General features: G+C 47.9%; 2 protein-coding genes across 2 annotated transcripts in view; one reads left to right on the top strand and one right to left on the bottom strand.

The window, feature by feature from the left end:
* The window catches only part of LOC144137649 (uncharacterized), a 146,703-nt gene extending 136,091 nt beyond the window's left edge, over positions 1-10,612 (top strand). Inside the window, exon 7 of the mRNA XM_077669588.1 lies at positions 10,474-10,612. Within this exon, the coding sequence (XP_077525714.1) occupies positions 10,474-10,578 (105 nt within the window). The 3' untranslated portion in view covers positions 10,579-10,612. The remainder of the gene's footprint in view (positions 1-10,473) is intronic.
* A 10,924-nt stretch (positions 10,613-21,536) lies between these two features.
* LOC144137626 (uncharacterized) lies at positions 21,537-21,956 on the bottom strand. The gene has a single exon (XM_077669568.1). It carries the CDS (start codon positions 21,954-21,956, stop codon positions 21,537-21,539), a length of 420 nt encoding a protein of 139 aa, XP_077525694.1.
* Positions 21,957-22,579: the final 623 nt, after the last annotated feature.

Below are 22,579 nucleotides of genomic sequence, written 5' to 3'. Positions count from 1 at the left end.
TGAGGCAGAAAGCTTTACAGTGTCGAGGTCTCCTATCCAGGGAGTTTTTGTTACGCAGTCTATAAAATGTGTGGTAGCCATGTGAGGATGTTTATTCAATATATGAGGTTTCGAAAATGACTGAAGAAGCTACGCGTACACCGAACAATATTCTCAAAAACATTATCTGGGGATAGAAAAACAAAGACATTTTCGATAAATAGTTATCCAGAGGCTCCATATCATCAATACCTTTCCCAAATATTAGAAGCTCTCATGCCTTATTAAACCGAATGACACTGATTATAATGTTATTCCAGTAACCGTGCCGGGATTTATAGTTTAATGCGCGAAAATACAAGAGCAAAAGTGATCGCGAATGCCAGCAACGCGGGTACAAAATAAGGGCGTTTTAACTGCGACTCTTCTAAACGTACGGCTGAATTTCAGTTCTATTACTTCCAAGCGGTCCAGCTCTGAAAAGCTTCAAGGAAAGTTAGAAAGAAAATTTCAGTTCACTGTACCGGGACATAATTAGCGTTACATTAACCCCGTTTTTGTGGTGGAAGGAAAATATCCTGCGTACGTGGCCTGCACAGTGTCTACTCTGTGTATCCTACCTGTCGTAGGCGCGTGTCATAAAGGGACTAACCACCATTCCCCAATTTATTTTTTGTTCCTTCACTGATACCTCCCTACCAAGGCCGACGGGACTTTCTTAACTGGACACAATGGAGATTCCCGCACCCCGAAATGTTTTTTTTTTTGGCCGGGCACGGGGCAGGTATTAAGGCTATAAACCCGTTCATTATCATGACTACTGATAGTTATTAGAGACGATAGTCTTTCTTGGGCTCCTCAAACGCAAAAATTTTGGTCTGTCGGTATGTCTGTATATCAGTCTGTCTACAAACACACTGAGCGGCGCAGATACACAACACACAAGAAAGAAGACACGGACAGGCCCTACACTTCCAACAGTTTAATAGCAACGACCGCAACTTACATTCATACACACATCCCGACATGCGCAATAGAGATGCCCACAGCGTCAGCGCAAGAATTTATCTAAAAACCGCCCCTCAGCGTTCAACAATACCACCGACGTGTCACTAACACCGTCACTTCCCTTCAATCTGATACGATGCGCCTCGAGCAATTCTCTGGCCTTCTGATATCTGCTGTTTCCCAGTATCTTAGTCTCGGACAATCGTGGCTTTGTCTCTGACAATTCTTGCGCTGACGCTGTGGGCATCTCTATTGCACATGTCGGGATGTGTGTATAAATGTACGTTGCGGTCGTTGCTATTAACCTGTTGGAAGTGTAGCGCCTGTCCGTGTCTTTTTTCTTGTGTTGTGTATTTGTGCCATATATGTTTGTAGACCTCAACCAACACGCCAGAAACGCGTTCTCGGTCTGTCTGTCTGTCTGTGACTCGATTCAGACACCCAGCCAAAGCGAAACCAAATCTATGCGATATATACTCACAGCGAAATTTAAACGTCTAAGTCCGGTGGCAGTCTTCGTACTTGTCACACTGTTGCACAATAACAAAACATTACGCAAATATGAGGCAGAAAATAAACACATAAGTGGTATTTGCAGTCTTCCTTTATTAAAAAATTCATGGACGCTTGGTTTTTGCGATAGCAAATGAAATACCACATAAACTGCAGAAAACCGTCGCCTGCTGTTGCGAGCGCTACTATAGCTCCCGGTAGAATTTTAAGAATTCAAACATGAACAGTAACGACAGGTTCCACTGATAGGCTCCACGTTCGCTTGGCATGCACGTCTACCAGGGTTACGTGGATCTATAAATATTGTAGTAGGGTGCCTCCGATCTCGTGCGTCTCCATCGTACGGCAGCGCTGGCATCGAGGCCCTGGCCTGGAGCAGTGGAACGTGGTAAATGTAAATTGTCTTGAGCAAACTTCTAGCGTGTTATCTTGGGAGGAAAGAAACGGGAGAGGAACAGCATGAGGGGTGAGCGGAAAACAGAAGGGGCACCAGTCATCTACCGTCTTTCGTCGATATTTGCAAAAAAAAAGAGCAGATACGCTATGATAGATATTTTTTTTTTTTTTTGTGGAAAGCGAAGGTTAATGATTTTGCGGCTCCAGCGTCTGCTTTAGCGGCAAATACTCGGCATATAATAGCCCACTCGCGGGTTTATGAAGAGTACACCTTTTAATACTAAGATAATTTCCTGTTCATTTTAAAGCAAAAGTTGTATTAATCTTCTGAAGCGGTGTCAACGCCGCGGTAAATTTGACCTGCACTTAACCGAAGCTGCACCGCACCCTTGGCACCCACGACGTGACTAACTGGGCTGACTTCCGCAAACGCCTGCGTTCGCTAGCCGCTGCCGTTGCCGGCTTGGTGCAGGTACTTTCTGGAGATGGGTCGTCGCCTTACCACGTGACTCAACGCGCGCAAGCGAGCTTGGCCATGAGTGAGAGCGAGGCCGGGCCATCTACTCTGAGCGTTGGCGCGAGCTGGAGGCATTGAGCCGTCATCGAAAAGTGGCGTCTGACCACCTAGCTGATATCGCCCAGCGAGCCGTTCGGTTCCGAAAATGCTGGAAGTGGGACCACAATCGTAGGCATAGACATGCTTTTGACGAATACTATAGTAATTACAGCTAAATGAAAGGTTAACCAAGTCAATCCAAGACTTCACCAGGCTAAGCCAAGCTTTCGCTTTGGGTATGCAGGATTAGATAAGCTAAGCCTGTGCTACTTCTGTTTTGTTTCAATTTATTTTTCTTGTCATTTATTTAACCAATTTTATTTACGTCCACGCAGTCTGTCTCCACCCCTACCCGAAAAAGCAAATTAATGCTCGTGATTCTTTACGCATAGCTATTACCTACTTCGAGGCTCGTGGGAGGACTGAAAGAAGTTTTTAGCTTAGAGTAAACTATGACTCGGTCAATAGTTAACGTTGCTCGGTCATTTATGAGCTAGAGCATTGTGGGTGTACACCAACGCTATTCATTCAACTGAAAGGGAAGTTTTGTGAAAGGGATTCTGTAAAGGTTTTATATTTTGAATGAACATTAAGTGGTCATACTTTAAGGCCATTACGCTGCTGTGAAAGGCAAAAAAGTGATTGAATAGAGCATTCTTAGAACCTCGGGATGATAAAATAATCAGAAGGGTGTGACAGGAAGATCCAATAAAGCTTAGAAGTTTAGGACGCTCTATATTCCACAAATTGCTTTTGCAATGATAAAAGTATTTGCAAAAAAAATTTGGGTCAGCTTGCTCTAGTGGTATAAGGCTAGAGAAACGAAGAGCTAGCGACCCCTTTCCCTTTGCCAGAGACCTGGCTATCGCAACTCAGACAGATTTCCGAATTAGGCGATGAAAGGTCTGCATGACTGGCAGGCCAGGATTGTTTTGTCCGCCCGATTTCACATTTCTCACAAAGTGGACGGCGTTAGCACGCTCTACAACCAGCGTCGACCGGCTTTGCGCACTCGGCGTCCGTTGCGCAAACTCAGCGTGTCAACTTCTATTGCGAGGGCACGTGAACTGGTGGGTAGAAGAGCACGTGACAGATGATGCCACGAACGCTCGGCAGAGTGTTCTTTAAGATCCAGCTCACCTACGCCGGGCGTTTTGCACGTGGCGCACGCTCACGTGCACTTGATAGTTTTTTTGCGACTACCTCGCGTGGGGCAAGGCCACGCGGAAGCCTGGCAGATGCCGGACGCGTCTTCCAGGCTTTGTTCTGGGCACGCGAGCTGTGCAATTTAGGCTCGCTCGTTTCGCCCTGTTAAAGGCAACAGTCTTTCTTGGGCTACTTGAACGCAGAAGTGTTTGTGTGTCTGTATTTCTGCCTGTCTGTCTGACTAGATTAAGCCATTCAGACAAAGTGAAACCAGAGTCGTTGTGAAACAGAAACTGCTCAATAGTCTTATATACGCATAGCCTGCTCTAAATATTTGTGTCCGGTGTCAATGTTTATACTTGTCAAAACTGTCAAACATGAACAAGACTTTACGCAAATATAAGGCAGAAAATCAATGAATAGTGGTATTTGCAGTTCTCCTTTATTAAAAAATTCATGGATGCTTGGTTTTTTTCTAAAGCAAATGAAATACTACATCAACTGCAGAAAACGGCCTCCTGCTGTTGCCTGCACTACTGTAGCTCCTGCAGGCTATTAAGAAATAAAACGGCAAACGCACCGAAATGTTCCACTAGATAGCTTCCACGTTCCGCTTTGAACGCTCGTGGAGTAAGGCAACGAGGTTCTACAAACGTTGTAGTAGGGTGGATTGAATTTCGCGCGTCCCCATCGTCCGCCAGTGCCGGCATCAAGGCCCATGACTTGGAGTAGTGGAACGCGGTAAATTCAGATAGTGTGGAGCAATCCTCTGGCGTGTTATCAAGGGAGCAACGAGACAGGAGACGAACAGCATGAAAGGTGAGCGGGAAAGAGAAGGGAGGCATTTACTTGGCATGGCGCCAGTCGACCATCATCTTTCGTCGACATTTGCACCAAGTGGAGCAGATACGCAACCATGTTTTACCGTAAAAAGCGCTGACCCACCCACTGGTCAGCACCTTACAGGTTAGCGGCGGGGCCAGTCGACGCTCCCACGGTATTAAAAAGGGATTCGCTGGCTGTATTTTCTCAACGCGAACGCTATGATAAATGCAATTCTTCATTATTACGGCAGTACGCGGTTTATGTTAGGCAAACCCTGCTTAGGGAACCAGTTCTTGAAGTGCTGCTCACCAATTTTCCTTTTGGTTGTGACCAGTTTTATTGGCGCCCGCCAAACAAGGAACGCAGCACCTACGAATACATTCTTGGTACAGGCGTGCATCAAAATCGGTCTGCCAGCTTTCTTGTTGCCGAAAAGCCTCTTCCTGTGTGGTGACGTTCCCTTCCTCCTAAACATTGGTTTCGTGTTGGCCGCATTCCATGAAGCTTCGTTAAAGTAGCTCAGACCGTAAGAACTAACAAAAGCCTTTTGAAACATCTAATCACACACAATAGAAAAAATAAATATAAACAACAGAGATCTGCGCTTAAGGAAAAAATAACGTATCTGCTGACGTAACGTAACGGCCGCATATCTGCTCCTTTCGTTGCAAAAGTCGACGAAAGACGATAGTCGACCCGTCAAGTAAATGCCTCTTTTCGCTTTGCCGATGATCTCTCATGCTGTTCCTCTCCTGTCTGGTTTCTTCCAAGATAAAAGGCTAGAGGTTTGCTCAAGTCAATTTAAATTGACTTCACTCCAAGTCGCGTGCCTCGATGCCAGCGCTACCGTACGGCGGAGACGGGCATGAATCGAGGCAACCTGCTACAACGTTTATACAACCACGTCGCCCCACTCCCCGAGCGTTCCAAGCCGAACAGGCAGCCCATCTAGTAGAACATTTCGTTGCTGTTACGGTTTGATTTTTTTTTAAATCCGCCAGGTCGCGCGGGCAACAGCAGGCGACGGTTTTCCGAAGTTGACGTAGTATCTTATTTGAATCGCAAGAAGCAAGCGTTCGTGAATTTTTAATAAAAGAATACTGCAAATATCACTCATGTATTGATTTTCTGCCTTACATTTCCGTAATGTCTTGTTCTTGTTCAACAACATTGACAATTATGAACGTTAACACCGGATGTAGATTTTTAGATTTCGCTGTGGGTATATTTGACTATTGCGCTGTTTCTGTTTCACCCCACCAGCCACCCCTTCCCTCCACTCATGCCCCTCCCTCTTCACTTAACCCATAAACCCAGTTTAGGTGTCCTCTCTGAGAGACAGTTACCGGGTTTTTCCCGCACTTTCTTTACTCTTGTAATACCGCCGAACAACAACAACACTTAGGCCGGGTGGCTGAATCTTGTCAGAGAGAGACAGACATACAGACAGACCAAGATTTTTTCGTTTAAGTAGCCAAAGAAAGATTATCGTCTTTAAAACCAAAGAAAGTATGCCCCCACCATAAACGTCACATTTATGAAAAATCGCAAAAATGATGAGAAAATTGGCGCTGTCCAGTTAATATGATGACAATGCAGGAGGGTCGCTTGTTTGCGTTGCCCGGGAACGAAATAATATTGTTTAATGAATTAAAAAAAAGCCTTTTGAGGTGAGTGCCGCGAGCGGTGTTGCTACCGTCGAGTCCAAGGCCATTTGTATCTTCCTATTTGTTGTCTGTTCCGCTGAAATACTCTATGCACAATTTATGTAAACGGCAAAAGAATACAATAGATTAATTGTGTAATGCAAAGAGAGGGCCTTTTCTGCTTGTTCCGCATTTGGGAAAAATACAGTTTTGTATTTAGAACTGCCGCGATGAAATATATCGAGGAAGTGTCCCTATTCGCAAGCTCAACTTTACCGCCTTCACGCCTCTCGTGGTGGGTGATACAAAAGGCGTGATTGTAATATCAACAGAAGGAATAGAAGAGACCAAGTAGCGTGGTGGTTGTACTGTTATATTGGATGGGTGTATGGTTTGAGTAGTGGTTTATTTCGGAGAAGAAAATATGTAGCGAAAACTAATCTGAATGTGAGGTTTACCGTGCCGACGCTACCCAGGCGATGAGGCGCGGCGTTCTGGAGGTCTCCGGATTAATTTTGACCACCCGGGGATCTTTGACGTGCGCCAAAATCCCGAGGATACGGGCATGTTCGCTTTTCGCCTCCATCACGCAGGCGGCCGCCGCGAACGGAAATTTAACCTGATTCCTTGGGCTCAGCAGCACAACGCCAGAGCCACTGTCCCCAAGGCGGGTGCGAAAACGAATCTGCTTTGAACAATAGGTTTGAGTTGACTTTAGGTTCGAAACCCCCCTAAAAGAAGTAATTAGGAATCCTTAGAAATTGCACCACATGGCACTCTATTTGGTCCCCTTGGCGTTCGTTCCTGAATAAATACGAAACATACCTCATACTTTCCGAACTGCACAAGTTCTCCTTCAAACGACAAACTGCCATTGATAGTAAAAACGTGCATTATCTGTGTACCCTAGCAATAGCATTGGAGATGCTGTGACTGAACTATGGGGCAGGGGTACTAAAGGGTAGTTCACTTATGCATATTCCTGCAAAACATTTTATGCATTAAAGGAATTGTTAGCACTCTCATAGGAAAAAGCAACGCACAAAAAATCACATCCACAGTTGGGCTATACCAGCGCTGAATCCCTCCAGCTCGTGTGCATCAGTCGCAAGTTGTGTAACCCGCTGCGGTGGCTCAATGGCTAAAGCATTGTGCTGCAGCTCTGCTGAGCCCAACCACGCGGGTTCTACACCGGCCATGGTGGCTGCTTCACTGCTGTACGCGAAAAGCGAAAGTGCCCGTGCGTCAAGATTTTGGCGCACGTTCCACATCGCAAGGCGGTGGAGATTAATTCGGAACTCTCCACTGCGGCACGCCCCGTAGACCTGGAGTTAAGCCCCACACGCAATCGCAGGTCGTGTACCCAGGATCTGAAGTACCGACCCAGTTTTCGGGACATTTTCTTGTCTTACTTACTGAGGTTCCGACTATATATTAGCGGCCTCTAATAGATGAACGAGACGCATTGTGCGCGCACCGTGCAGTAACCAATTTGACGCCATCCTATGCGTGCATTCGTGCATATGCGTGTGTGCGCGCGTGTGTTTGCGTGCGTGCGTGCGGGTGTACGCGTGTGGGCGCGTGCGCGTGCTTGTGAGTGCAACTGTGTGCGTGCATGGGCGTGCGTGTGCGTGTGCGTGTGTTAATGTGTGCACGCGGGTGTTTGTGTGCAAGCGCGTTTCTGTGTGCGTGTGCGTCTGTCGTGTGTGTGTTTGTGGGTGTGCGCGTGTGTGCGCGCGTGCGTGTGTCGTGTGTGTGTGGGTGTGCGCGAGTGCGCACGTGCGAGCGTGTGCGTCTGTGGATGTGTGTGTGCGCTGTGTGTGTGTGTGTGTGTGTGTGTGTGTGTGTGTGTGCGTGCGTGTGCGTGCGTGCATGCGGGATTGTCCCTTTCGTTAGGTGTTTAGAGAATCGGCATACTTTATTTATATATTTCTTCTTGTTATAGTTATCGGACAGTTTGGGAGCTCGTAGAACGCTTGTAAGCCGGTTCACGAAACCTTTCCCCGATAATTTCGTTCAATCGGAGCTAAACCGGCACGATATGCAGCCACCTAGACTCTAACACGAACACATATTAAAACGCGCATCAATCGGTTGATATCTTTGACATCCTTGCCCACGGGCACTGAGCGGGTCTGCATGTCGCATTTTAATTTCGTGGTTGAGGGTGGACAATTTACATAACTATATTTTGGGGTGTCTTAATTATCCAAGCACCAGTACCAAGTCGCACCATACTTAGGCGCCGCGGTATCTATGCAGATTTTTCAACAGCGGAGCTGTTTCGGCTGTGAGTAATCGTCCATCGCACCAAAAAACCAAAAAGCCTCAACAAAAGATTTGGCTACGGAGGCGCCGGGAATCGTACCCGGAGTCTTTACGGCGTGAAGCCGGCCACCTAACCGCTGAGTCGCCCTACAGGCCCGAAGGGTACGGAATCAGAAGCGGCGAAGAACAATAACTATGTAACCATTTGGAAAGAAAAAAAAATACCGCGCAATCTCTACTAACGTGAAACCTGGGAGGGGCGAAGCATGCTGTGTATAAGTGTATTCAAAGACTATTAGTCTCTGTCTTGCCACACGGAGCGCGCTGAGTGGGCTCAGAGAAGCGCCGGTCACAGGCCGCAGCAAGCTAGGAAGTATGCTACGACGTAGCGCGAATCGTTTGAAAACGAGTGTCCCGGTGTGTTTTTTGTATGCTCTAGCGCGAGGCGTTGGAAAATATGTCTCGGTATGCTGTTAGTTCAAGCGTTACGTTCAAGCACGAGACGCTGGAAAAGAGTGTCGCGGTGTTTTAGTACCCTGACTACATGAGAATACGACGACGTGACACGACGACGACATGAAACGCCAACAGCCCGAGCCCCTAAGGTGCTTCGCCCCGAAAAATGTTTCCCGTGGCCGGAATCGAAGCTATAGCTTCCTCGCGTTATGACATCTATCTGAACGAGCTATCATCTCAATCCGGGCGCAAAGCATTTCCTTTGGGTTTGTAGCGCAGGCTTTGGCTTTGTACTTTACTGCAGGTACAGTATGGAAGAGTTGTGAACGCTTGCGGAGGAAAAAATACGGCCTACCAGTCATGGAGAACTTTCAGCGGCGAGTAATGAAATTGATGGGAGGTGCAACAGTCCGGTCTCCGACTAAAGAAGACGGTCCGCCAGCTCGGGTGTTTCCCGAGCCTTGCACTTCAAGTGCAGGCTACGGTATTTTCTTTTCGGACTCTTTTCTTTGATTTCCTTCGGGCATTTTCATCAAACTGCTACTATAAAAAGAAATATTCTCACATTGCCTGGATATATTCCGCAAAATTGGTTGTTCGTTGACATTTTCTGGTGGGATTATTTTAACACCCTGTGCAGTATTTTGGCACTAAATTGCTATACCATTTCATGTATATAGTAAAAGCAAGCGAACACGTGTTATACAAAATAATTTTTCGATGAACCGAAAGTTTCGAGGAGGGCAAAAAAAAGTATTTAATTATTCGAGGAGTCGTGAACAATATAATGATAGCAATCACACCCCTTTTAGGTTGAAATCCAGATAAAGGTCTAGGTAATGATCTGCATAAAAATCTCGATTGCGATCTAGATAATGATGAATTCTAGATAAAACCTAGATAAAGAACAAGAGCGGATTTGCCAACCTGGCGAGCCGCACCAAGCTTCAATGTTTTATATTTTTGTGTCTGAGGTTACACAACTCATTGAAAATAAATCCGGCTAGTTATGTTAAGGCTTACTGTATGGCGCTATACACGAACCAAGCATTGTCCCACACTTGATGAGCATTCTTTCAAAAACAATTTTTTTGGTGAGTCTTTTTTCCACGAGCCATACGCGCCTGGAATTCACTGCATCGCACTGTGTTGACACAGCCGACAGCCAAAAAATGTTTACTTCGATACGAGTGAATCTGTGTTGACTTTTATGTAGCCATAATTTCTTAAATGTGACGACGTCGCAAGTTTTAACTCTGTGTCTGCGCTATTACTTTTTGTATTTGTTTTATTATTCTGTCTAGTCTGCACCAGCAGGTGAACCAATGTTGATATTGACGACGATTCTTTGCCTTTCATTGCGCCGAATTTCGCGCCAGGTCCGCAATATATGCTTTAAATTCCAGTTATTTGCAACACATTTTTATGTCTGTATATTGCTTTTTTTTACACTCGGACTGTATTCCTGTAGTAATGCCATAACGGGATTGACAGTGTCCAGAAATAAAGATAAATGAAAATAAATTGCAATAATGAAAAAAAACCGCTGTCGTTGTTTTCTGTACGCTGTGTGAAATATGAAGCCTACCCGGCCTTCCACGGTATTTCACTTCATGTCATATTTCACCCAATTGTAACAGGCATCGTTCTGTTGTTTCATAAGCATTTATTTCGTTCCAGCACATGGTGAACGAATCTTCCTACATCGAGACAACATGCAAGCGCAGTGGGCCTGGAAACAAAACAATTTGTCGTCAAGCAGTGCCAGACGTACTCGGGTGCTAGTGCCTGGGCAACAGGCCGAAGAGATAGCCCTCACACACACTGGAAATAAACTATTACTTTTATGGTTACTTTTAGCGTGAAGTGTATATGTTTCTTCTACAGGCCACCAAATAAATTTCCGTAGTGGAAGAATGAAAGCACCTAGCAGAAATAAATTTAAGTGAGCGGAGTTCCCAAAAATCTTCTGGGGAATTACGAGTTCATTTAAGGGCATAACACATCGTTTCCCTTTTTAAATAAGATTTCGTATCCCGGTAACACAATGTTTTCGTTTTTGAATGTGCTGCAGTTTCGCCATAATGACTTCTAAGGCTACTGGGGCTAGTTTTTGGCTTTAGAACCAACATTACGTACCGCCATATCGAATTCGTGCGTGTTATTATTAATCTTCTTTTTCTAACGTCGTATTGACATTGTCCCGCTCACCTCCGTGTCATACTCATAAAAAATCCCCTGAGGATAAAGAAATCATGAACTCCACTTGCGGGACTTCCGACCAACCGTTCTGATGCTGGTTTAATCTCGAGCGTTACTGGGCCCATGGAGTGATTTTTTGTGCTCGAGGTTCTCTTTATCAGCCGTGCTCCTCAAGCGTCCCCAAAAAGACGGCATCGCAAACCGGAAGCGACGACGCAGCTGCAAGGCGCAGTGAGTCTGGAGTGTTGGAAGGCGGAAGGAAAGGCTGACATGGACACAAGCCGGAGTGTCACAGCGACACAGTGATACAAGGGCGAAAAAAGAAGGGATACGCCGTATCAGCAAGCACCCTACATGAACAGTGCTGTTCTTTCTTAATCCTCAGCTTCCCCAACGGTGCTACGCAGGCACTGCAGACAGCGGTTGCCGGAAGTGACGTCATCACACCGGTGCACCTTTCACAGAGAAATTAATCCCCGCACAAAGGTTGCGTCACCACTCTACAATAACGATGGCAGAGGCACAATTGCGAAGAGCAATGTTAGTAATGAAAATTAAGGAAGCTCACACTAACACGTAAGACTTGATGGTAGCGAAGCTGTACGCAAACTTCACGACCATGACGACGGTTTAAGGCCACAATTGCAACCGATTTGCTGCTTCTTCGTTGCCGTAACGACCTTCACTCCATCATTGATGCTGTAAGTGTTAGCTTCCTTCATTTTTCCTGTAAGTGTTAGCTTCTTTCCTTCCTCCGCGAAGGCTCTCGTTAGACACAAAAATACGTTCCGACAAAATGGCACTTGCTAAGGAGAGAAAATTCTAAAAATATTATATGCAGTCATCCTGTACCTTTACCCATAATTCTGATGTCAAACAGTTAGACAATACCAAATTTGAAGAAAGGCAGTAGAGGGGGGTCAAAAGCAATACGAACAACGGAGTGCACATCTTCCTACGCATGCTGCAATATCTGGCTGAAATATCAGTAAACTGCGCGCATGCGGGATTCTTACAGAGCCTCTGAGTGTGCGGTCGGCTCTGATAGGAAATCCTTGAGCAAGAAGCTAGGCCAGACATTTATTTAGAGACGCCTTCTGGCGGTGCGTCGCCACTGAACAGGACGGGTATCGGAGAGCGACGTTTAACCTTGCTGCGCACTTGACTCGTTATTCGCGAATATACCAGATAACATCACGCTGCTTGCTCACGCACGGGGATTCACTCACAGTATGTTTGGAATATGAAGAGTACTTGTGAAGGGAAGCTTTCTACATCTCCTTGATGGCGTATGTCGCGTCAGAGAAGCACTGCAGAAAAGCCAACTATCTCTGTCGATGATGATGATTGGGGGTGAAAAGGAAGAAGGAAAACACCTCCCGTGGTCGGAATCCAACCTGGATTCCTTGCGTTGGAAAGAAGCAGACATCTATCCGGTTGCGCCATTAAGACATGGTCGAGGCAGTTTTGATTTCAAGAGGGGCGCATGGACGTGCCACATTAGACAGAAAATATCATGCACCCCTCCGTCTACCGACGACGATGGTTGAACGCGAAGCTTTCATCTGCGAAATCAAATGGCGAAGTGTCGAAGTTCAAGCCACTGCGATGAAAAGTCGAAACTCTGCGAGTCAAAGTCCAAACTCAGTCGACAACCCAGAATTTCCTCACGATAACGTTTCGCGTTCAATCATCGCCATCGTTAAACGGAGTGCATCATTTTTCGTTTGGTAATGCAGGTCAAATAAACTATAGAAGCACAGTGGATAACAGTACCGTTCGGCACCCTTCGTGGAATTGAAGGATAATTTCTTTCGAGGCATTTGCTTGCTCGAGTTTGTTTGTGTTCTTGCTTGTTCTTATTTGGCCACACAGCTTCTTTAACTTGTCAAGTTTCTGTACTTAATTTTGAATTTCACTTCTCTCCATTCGTCCCAATGGGTGGGCGGCATATAGTCCGTATACACGAATGCCGAGACGTAAAACATTTTCTAGTGCGAATAACGTCTAATCACTCTCTCCATACGCAAGCCGTTCGCGGTTCCCCGCAAGAAACAGGCACATTTATCGTCTGATTTTAGACTATTTGCCATTTTGACTATTTGCATTATTAGGTGATGTCGAGGAAGGGCTCGCACCACCATGGCTTCCATCGAGACATCGTATCTTTTTTAAAATTCCGTGGTAGCGGAGCTTCGCTGGTCATTCACCTTTAGGAAGTGCAATGTATCAATATTTTTTTGTTTAATTAATGGCCCTTCCAGGCTACCGAGTAGCTCACACTACAAAACGCATAAGACCCAGAAAAACGACCCTTTCCGTGTAGGATAATGTAACCGGACCCCCACAAAGAGCACAATCAGGGTAGGTTTCTGATCGGGTATCGCTACAAACAAATGGTCAAAACTTAAAAAAAAAGTTGCAGAGACATCTACTATTGTATCCTAAGATGTAAAGCGCGATAGCGATACTTCGACTCCCACGGAGCGTTTCCGTACGCAGCTGCTGCATTTCCGATCTATGCTGCACGAGCACGAAATGTTATCGAAGAGACAAAGACTAGCAACGAGGGTTTTTAATCGCGTGTCCCGGAAAAGACAGAGGCTCTCTACGCTTCTGTGGCTGAAAATGTAAGCGTGAAAGCTTGCAAATGCGAAGTGTTCGTCAGTTTGAGTGACGAGAAGTCAGTGTCGGTGTATCAAAATGTTTTCTTTGTGATGTCTAGGCCGGGCTGAACAGTTTTGCTTTTTTTCAGAGAGTTAGAGAGACACACACACAGAGGGAGAGAGAGAGAGATCTTTGTTCAGAAAGAAATAGTTGCATTTCCGGAAAATGGGGTAAAGAGATGGAAGAGAGCTCATAAGTGGAACCTGAGCCTACGGCTCCGGATGCAGCAGCTCCTTCCCGTGCACTCTCAATCAGCTCGCGCTGATCTTGAGGTAACGTGCTGGTCAGATCCGCGTCCCATGCCTCGGAGAAATGGAATATGTGTGAGTTGTTCTCCCATGGCCATACCCATGGACATGGCTAGGGTGCACGCAAGAAGGTAGATGTTTCCCCTATTTTAGCAGAGTCATAAGATAATATCTGATCATCCCAACGCACATGGATTTTCAGATAAGTGTGCCGGTTTTTCGTCCACAAAGTTTGTGATTCTTCGGCATTGAGACCTCGTTATAGCAAGGGGAAACATTGTGTTCCTAGGCATGACTATCACAGCAGCATAACGCAAATTAAAAACAACCTTTCTCTTCTACCCCTGAGCACTCGTCGCGACATTTCCATTCTTTGCCTCTTTCACAAATACGTGTACACCAACAGACCCTTCCCACTTCACCTCGATGTTCCTTCCATTACTTCACGTAGGTTGCATAATCACTTCAGTTTCACGCGATTATACGGGGCAACTGATGCGTTCAACTCATCTGCCCTTCCTCGCGCCATACGTTTGTGGAATGGTCTTCCAAATAACATCGCATCTGTATCAGACAATAATTCTTTCCGTCAGTTGCTGCTTACTCTCTTTTCGCAATAAGGTCTTACCACTGTTCTGCTCATTCTTTTTTTTCTTTTTTTTCCTGTCAAGCCCTGTATCTCCCCCTGTGTACCCCCCAAAAAATGTACCTGAAGACCACAGAACCTGTCGTCTCTGTTGCACAGCTAGTGCTTTCTTATCCTTTTCTTTTCTTTTTTCCATGTCGCATTTTGTGCCCGATTATGATTGTTGCATACTGGAAATGTTTTCGGCGTATGGGCATAGGTTATGCCTTTTTTCTGGCGATTTTTCTATTGTGTGTTCTGCAAATTATAAACTCTAATTGGTGCCCCTTGGGTCGGTAAAGCCAGCTAGCTATCTTTGGTTGATGTCGCATTCATATACCATAACCATTGTATCGGTTCACTTTGTCGCGTGTGCACTATGAAAACGTCTTTTCTTCTTCTTGTTATCGTCTGCTAACTTCAACTTATTGCAAACCTCGTCGCAATTCTTTGTGCTGCTATGCTTTGTAACGCATTAATCAACTTTGTATGATCTGTAACACTTCACCAATTACCCCCCCCTTACTCAATGCCCTGTAAAGGGGCCTGTAAGGAATTTTAAATAAATAAATAAAAATAGGATGATGATTCGTTCTTAACGTTTTTCGAAGAGGGCAGTGGGGCAGTCGTGGTTACAAGGAGCATGGTATGTGAGTTCGTGTGCCTCTTTCATAGTGCGTCGTCAGCTTCCAGACCAGTGGATCCGGCCGTTCAGGTGACGTTGCTAACTTTCTGCATTATGGGTGGGAATTTCTTACCGAAGCGCTTGGTATTCTGCCTCCAGAAAACTGTATAACGCCCTTTGTGAGTCTATAATGGTGTTAGGATTCTATGCGATACTTCTGCTACTCGGAGTGCCAAGAGGATGGCTCTAATTTCCACTTCTTTGTTTCTCTATGTCGGAGGGTCATGCAATCTCGAAGATTCCCAGAGTAGTCCACTCCGGCAATTGCTGCCTCGTGTTTTCGTACATCCCGGAGTCGGTGCATGCTGTGGTCTCATGATTTTGGAACGTTCCTCGAATGAACTTGAGTCTGCCATACCACCCCTTCGGATTGTATCCATATTTTTGGTACAGGATAGTTTTTATGTGGGCTCGCTGGATCGGTTCCATGCTATCGTGACGTGCAGAGATTTCCTTTCAAAGAAGGGGGGGGGGGGGGGGGCGAGGGCTGTCTTTTTCTTTCTGCTGGGGGGTGCCTGTTTGGAGGTGCCTGTATTTTTTTTTTTTAAAGGCCGCATGATGCCCTTCCCTATTTTTTTTTAATCCCTTTTTTGGAGGGTGGTTTCTCCGATCTGTCGAAATGCGTTAGGAAGACACACGTTGAGGACCAATTCATCGTCATTATCTGCAACACCCTATTTAGGAAAGCTGCAGCGTGAAAGCCCTCTTTTTGACCTTCACCCGCTATTTTCCTGCGCTTCCCCAGTCCATTCTTTGCTCCAAATATTGTTATTTCATACCTACATCGAGTAAATGGCCGTCCCCTTCCTCTGGACCCGTCTAGGCATCATCATCCTGTTACCCTGGTGGTCCACCCGTAGTCAGTTTGTCTCATGGTTAAAATTGTGAGGTTAAGAACTGCCTTATATGCAGTCCTAATGATTATGTTTCTTTCCTTTGTTTGGTGCGGGTAAATTTGTGGTACGGCAAGCTCTGCAATATACTGGTCATGATTAGTGGTTGCATGACTCTTACCCTTTCTTTCCTCCTTTTCTTGGTCTTCTCTTGGTTGGACGTTTTCCTTGTGGGCAATAATTGATTAAAGGTTTTCTGTTTTTGGAGTTTGTGAGGTGGGAACTACCCGCTTTCCTTGAACCCCGTCGAGCATTCTTACGTGGCTGATCTCTGGGAGGATATTCGTATCTATTTTTAGGGTTGTTTTTATGTTGTCCGCGTGGCGCCAGATGTCGTTTACCAAACCGAGCTTGCAGCGGAGACCTAACCGTGGGAATTTTAGAAGTATTTTGAAAACTTACTTGATTACACGCTATTTAGTGAGCTTTATATTAGATATTTCCGGCTAAGTAGAATATATCTACTGCGGCCAAGTTGTGACCCCGGATCCCAACCATGAGGGAGAGATAATTCGAAGGATACAAATGGGGTGAAGTTCATTTCGCAGGCATTCTCAGATAATGAATGGAATGCAGCTTACCATTGTCCCTGAAGAAGAAAGTGTATGGCAGCTGCATCTTACCTGTACTTACCTACGGGGAAGAATCTTGGAGGCTCACCAACAGGGTTCAACTTACATTGACGACACCTCAGCGCGCAATAGAGCGGAAGATGATAGGCGTAAAATTAAGGGACAAGAAAAGAGCCGAATGGGCAGGGAACAAGCGCGTGTTAAGGCTATATTACTACAAATTAGAAAAAAGAAATGGACGTGGACGGGGCATGCGAAGGCAAGATAACCGCTGGTCATTAAGCGTAAAAGAGTGGATCCCAAGAGAAGGAAAGCGTTGCAGGGGGAGGCAGAAAGTTAGATGGGCATTTGAGATCAAGATGTTTGCGGGGATAAATGGTCGCAGTTAGCGCAGGACCGGCGTAATTGAAAATTAATGGGAGAGGCCTTTGCCCTGCAGTGGGCGTAGATAGGCTGGTGATGATTTGCGGCTTATAATCTATGCCTTCCTTGATTTCTGAGAGACCTCCGTTAATCATTTGTCCCCTGTTTTAGTTATGTCACCCACTGTTGGGGCCGGCATAAGTCCCGGGAGAAAACACGGCCCGGTGGCTCAGTGGTTAAGTCGCTGCGCTGCTGAGCTCAAGAACCCCGTTTCAATTTCCGACTGTGGCGGCCGCTTCTTTGGTGGAAGCAGTAAACAAAAACGCCAGTCTGTTGAGATTTTGCCGCGCGTTAAAGATCCGAAAGTGGTCAAACATTTTCCGGAGACTTCCACTACGACATGCCTCGTAGCCATAGGAGTAGCTTCGCGGCAGATATCACCGGAAATTTATATTTCTGATCTTCTGGTGGAAACACGCTTTGTGTGATGGCGTAAGTTTCAGGCACAGCTGGAGACCTTGTCAGCCGAGCATGCTATCACCGAGTGGGCAAACAACAAACTTCACTGCGCACGCGCGACTTCTTGTGAAAACGCGTGCCCTTTCTTTGGTATCCGAAGTTGTATCATTGTCTTCCTTTCCAAACTTCTGTCGCCGTAGCGCCACAATACAGGTTCAGCGCACACCTAGAATCTTGCCTCATTTGTAGGTTCCGCAAGGTAGCGGTGACGTGTTTCCGTGGACGACTGATGAGCAATGCTGATAGCGGACGGCTAAGAGCCACGGGGAAATTGAAATATCATCCTAATAATGCTACCTCGATAAAAAACAATCTCAGGGAGACACTGGTTTTGTCAAATCAGAGAACGCGTCATACCTCTATTAAGGGGATTAGGTAGTACGTTAGTAAAGTCGAATGCGTGGAGGGCTTTGCATAATAAAGTTTTTTTTTCCTTTTGTCTTCCTTGCTGGGACAAGCGTTTCAATATAAATGCACGTGAGACAGCAAGCCAACCAATCGTGCCTGTTATCCACAGTGATCGTAATCTGAGAGCGCAGCAAACTCATTGCAGATTGCACGTCACCCTCCAATTGGAATCCCGCTCAGTGGCGACGCAGCTTGAAAAAGCGCTTTAAAGTAAATGACCGCCGTCGCTTCTAGATCAAGCATTCTCCCTTAAAGTAGGCCGCACTCTCAAACGCTCTAGAGGAATTGATTGATTGTGGGGTTTAACGCGCCGATGCAACGCAGGCGATGAGGCGCGCCGTAGTGGAGGGCTCCGGTTTAATTTTGACCACCTGGGGATCTTTATCGTGCGCCGAAATCTCGTACACACGGGCGTTTTTGCTTTTCGCCTCCATCAGAAAAGCGGCCGCCGCGGCCGGGAATCGAACCCGCGACCTCGTGCTTAGCAGCGCAACGCCTTAGCCACTGAGTCACCGCGGCGGGTCTCTAGAGGAATTACGCATGTGCGAATTGTACTGCCTCTGCAACCAGCATGTGCAGCAAGCGCTGGGGATATGCGCTTGGAGGCTATTTTTGTTGAACACCCTGTACTTTGAGCAGCAAGCACCCAAGAGTACTCCTTAATTTTGTTTTCTTCTCGAAACACACAGACGGTAACCCAAGTCGATGCCTTAAACTGGAGAGTGTACCGAAAGCAACACTACGTGTGATACTATGTCATAGATAATAAAACCATCAGCACCGCCAATTGACCCTCATTTATTTCAATGTGGGACTTTAGCCTGAAATGTTTATTTGAGGGCTTCTACATAGCAGACCACTAAACACCTTTCCCAGAAGAAAGGAAATTGTATCCCCAGCATTCAGTCAGAAAGAAGTCGGTGCGTTTTGAGTAAGGGCCGACGGCCTCCTGCTACTGCCCGTGAGTACGCGAGCTCCGAGGGCCCTTTTTCGAGAGAGGTGAGAAGGATATATCCAGTAGGTCGAGATATTTTTGCATTTTATGTCTTGGGGTGCTAAAAGTTGTCGCAGCCCTTTTCCTACGGGGTGGTCATATCGAACGTGTGGTTTCTGTCTGTACAACCTAAAATTGATCGATTAGGTAAAAACAACGCACCGAATTTGCAGCTGCAGAGCAGTGTTGGTATAACAAAGCACATTTTGAGTGCCGCAAATGAAGAGAGAGAGAGAGAGAGAGAGCAACTTTATTTAGTCGCCTGCAGAGCGGTTTTGACGACCCTCTCACGAGGGGTGCATCCTAGCCGTGACGCGGCCTCGACGTGATCCCGGCTGGACCCTAAGACCTGCGCCCTTGCTTGCCCGCTCGGGTCGGAGAGAGCCACCACTCCCCCTCCCCTCTGTGGGGTCACTCGGTCGCTGCAAACCTAGGGCCGCCGAGACCTGCTGGACTGCCTGGAGTTGCACGTCGTAGTCATAATTTCGCTTCGCTGCTTCTAAGGGTGGCAGAAGCGTCGTTTCTTCTGCTGCCTTCGTTGCGCGGATTCTGCAGTCCCACATGAGATGGGTCAGCATGGCCCGCTCACGCTCGCAGATTTTGCACACATCCCTCTCGTACACCATTGGGCACATGTACTTCGCGAGCACCGGGGTGATCACGTAGTCCGTCTGTAATTGTCTGAATAATACGGCCTCCTCCCGAGTTAACCTCGGGTGGGGAGGCGGCATCAACGCCGGCACAGTCTGTACCACCGCACAACGTTGTTGCAGCTGGTCATCGTATCCTTGGTTCCGTCGTAGTCTTCGGCGCCTGCGTCCACGTAATCCGAGGCGGCCTGGTCGCTGTTCGTCGCGCGGCGTGCAAGTCCTCGCGCGACGGCGTTGGGCGTATCTTTGTGGTTCGCGTTGCCCACCTGGCCCGCCACGGTTCTACCCATGTGGGCCGGGAACCACTTCAGCACCACACTGCCTCTACTGAAGCAGCCGTTGGCTTCGGCCTTGCGCAGAATGCGCACGGCCTCACCGGACACACTGTTCTTGGCATAGTTGCGGATCGCCGTTTTCGACTCGCAGAGAACCGTCGTGCACCCGGGGTCTGCTAGGGCGAGTGCCACCGCTACCTCCTCGGCCTGATGTGTTTTCTTGGCGTGAACGCTCGCCGCCGTCTTCGTGTCTCCCGTCGTGGCTGTCACCACCACCGCCGGGTAGACGTCTTCCTCTTCTTGGTGTCTCGCAGCATCCACGTACACTGCCCCGTTGTCGCTTGCGTGCAGGTCTACCAGGGCCTTGGCCCGAGCGGTCCTTCGTTCCTTGTTATGTTCTCGGTTCATATTGCGAGGGATCGGACAGACGACGAGCCGTTCCCACGTTCCCTCGGGCAGCGGTTCCCCTGCTGGTTGTCCTCCGTCGTTGGGCAGGTACCCCAGGCGTCGGAGGATGTACCGTCCCGTTCTGGTGCCCGAGAGGCACTCAAACTGCGTCGTCTTCTGTGCTTCCGCGATTTCGTCGAGGGTGTTGTGCACCCCCAACGCCGCGAGCTTGCCCGTGTTCGTACTTCTGATGAGGCGGAGAGCCGCCTTGTACGCCTTACGTATGGTCGCCTCGATCTTGGCTTTCTCGCACGCCCTCCAGTTGTGAAACGCGGCGACATACGCGACGTGGTTTATGACGAAGGAATTGACAAGCCTGATCAGGTTCTCCTCCTTCATAACTCCCCTTCTGTTGGACACTCGGTGGACAAGGCGCATGGCCGCGTCGGCTTTCGTGGTCAGCTTGGTTACCGTGGCGCCGTTGACCCTCGTTCGTTCGAGAAGCATGCCCACCACCCTGATTTTGTCGACCTCCGGGATGACCTGCAGTTTGCCGTGTGTAAGACGATGCTTGACCGGTCATCTCTTTTGCGTTTCCTAACGCCCTTCGGTGGGAGTATCAGCAACTCCGACTTTGTCGCAGAGCAGACGAGGCCCGATCCGTCGAGCTGTTCTTCGATTGCGTCTATAGCTTCTTGCAAAGTGGTCTCGATATGTCCGTCGCTGCCTCCCGGGACCCACAGCGTGACGTCGTCGGCGTAGATGGTGTGGCGGACGGACGCCACCCTTTCAAACCGATTTGCCACGCCGATCATCACCAGGTTGAACCGCAGCGGGAAAATGACCGAGCCCTGAGGCGTGCAGACGCTGCCGAGCTTCTTTTCGGGCAGCTTCAGGTCTCCCGCGCAGGTCTTGGTCGTTCTGTTGGTCAAGAAGTAGCTGATGTAGTCGTACGTCCATTCTCCCATGTTGAGCTCAGAGACCTGTTTTAGGATTGCCGAATGTCGGACCTTGTCGAACGCACTCTGCAGATCCAGGCCAAGCACCGCTCTATTGTCTCTGGTCATCGTGTCGTCGTCCAGGATCTCGTGTTTTAGCAGGATCATGGCGTCCTGCGTGCTCAGCTTATTTCTGAATCCTATGAGGGAGTTGGGGTAGAGCTCTGCGTCTTCTAGGTAGCATTGCCACCGGTTCATGAGGACGTGCTCCAGCACCTTCCCCACGCACGAGGTGAGTGAAATTGGTCGAAGGTTCTTCATGCTCGGCGCCTGCCAGGCTTTGGGATTAGGATCGTTTTGGCCGCATTCCACTGCTTGGGTGGTTGGCCTGCGTGCCAGCACTTGTTGAAGTAGCGCCTCAGCGCCTCCACTGCCGCGTCGTTTAGGTTCCTGAGCGCCTTGTTGGTGACCCTGTCAGGTCCCGCCGCCGATCTTCTGTTGAGATTCTGCAGCGCGTCGCGCACGTCCCATGGTTCTATGTCCTTGTCTAGCTCCGTGTTCTCCTCTCCGAGGTAACCCGGGTGGTCCTCAGTGGGGGTGGTCGGGAGGTACTTGGCGTCCAGTGTTTTATTGACCTCGTCCTCTCCCAGTTTCTTGATGGCCCTATGGACCGTACGGGCAAGGTTGTTGTGTTGGGTATTCTTGGTCGTGGTCTCGTCCAGGAGGTGCCGTAGCATGTTTCACGTCTTTCCCGTGCGCATCATGCCGTCCGCCTCGTTACATGCCTGGTTCAATTGCTGGGCGCACAGCACCCTGCAGTGCTTTTCGATCTGTTTGTTGAGTTCGGCGATCCGTTTCCTTTGCCGACGTTTGGTGCGTTGTTTTAGTCAGCGGGCCTTCAGTGAGCTCTTGGCTTCCAGAAGGTGCACCAAGCGGCTGTCCATCTTGTCGATGTCCTCGTCCGTTTCTAATTCTTGAGTAGCGTCGTCCACCGTCTTCATGACGGCGATGGTCCACTCTTCTATGTCTTCTATGTCATCGTGCGTTTCGGGTAGCGCCCGGCGAAACTCCTCCCAGTCTGTGAGCTTGTGCGTTTTCTTGTCGTAGTTGTTGCGGCCGGCGAGCGGGATTCGGACCTCCACTATCATGTGGACGCTGCCAAGGTCTGCTCGCGTGTTGCGCCATTGCGCTTTGCGCGAGCACGCCGTCCCCATCTTGACGAACGTCAGGTCCGGGGTGGTATCCCTCGCCACCGACGTACCATTTCTTGTGGGTTTCGACGAGTCCGTCACCAGGTTGAAGCCCGAGTCTATGGCATCCTGTAATAGTTCTCTTCCCTTGACCGTCGTTCTGGCGTATC

This window comes from Haemaphysalis longicornis, unplaced genomic scaffold (genome assembly GCF_048455015.1).
Source record: "Haemaphysalis longicornis isolate Haplotype H1 unplaced genomic scaffold, Haemaphysalis longicornis Haplotype H1 scaffold_43, whole genome shotgun sequence".
NCBI classification, from domain to species: Eukaryota; Metazoa; Arthropoda; class Arachnida; order Ixodida; family Ixodidae; genus Haemaphysalis; species Haemaphysalis longicornis.
This window is presented reverse-complemented; position numbering and strand designations above follow the sequence as displayed.

What these genes read in the sequence shown, in the direction of transcription:
- LOC144137626 (XM_077669568.1), bottom strand. Translation starts at nt 21,956, where the DNA reads ATGCTACGGCACCTCCTGGACGAGACCACGACCAAGAATACCCAACAC.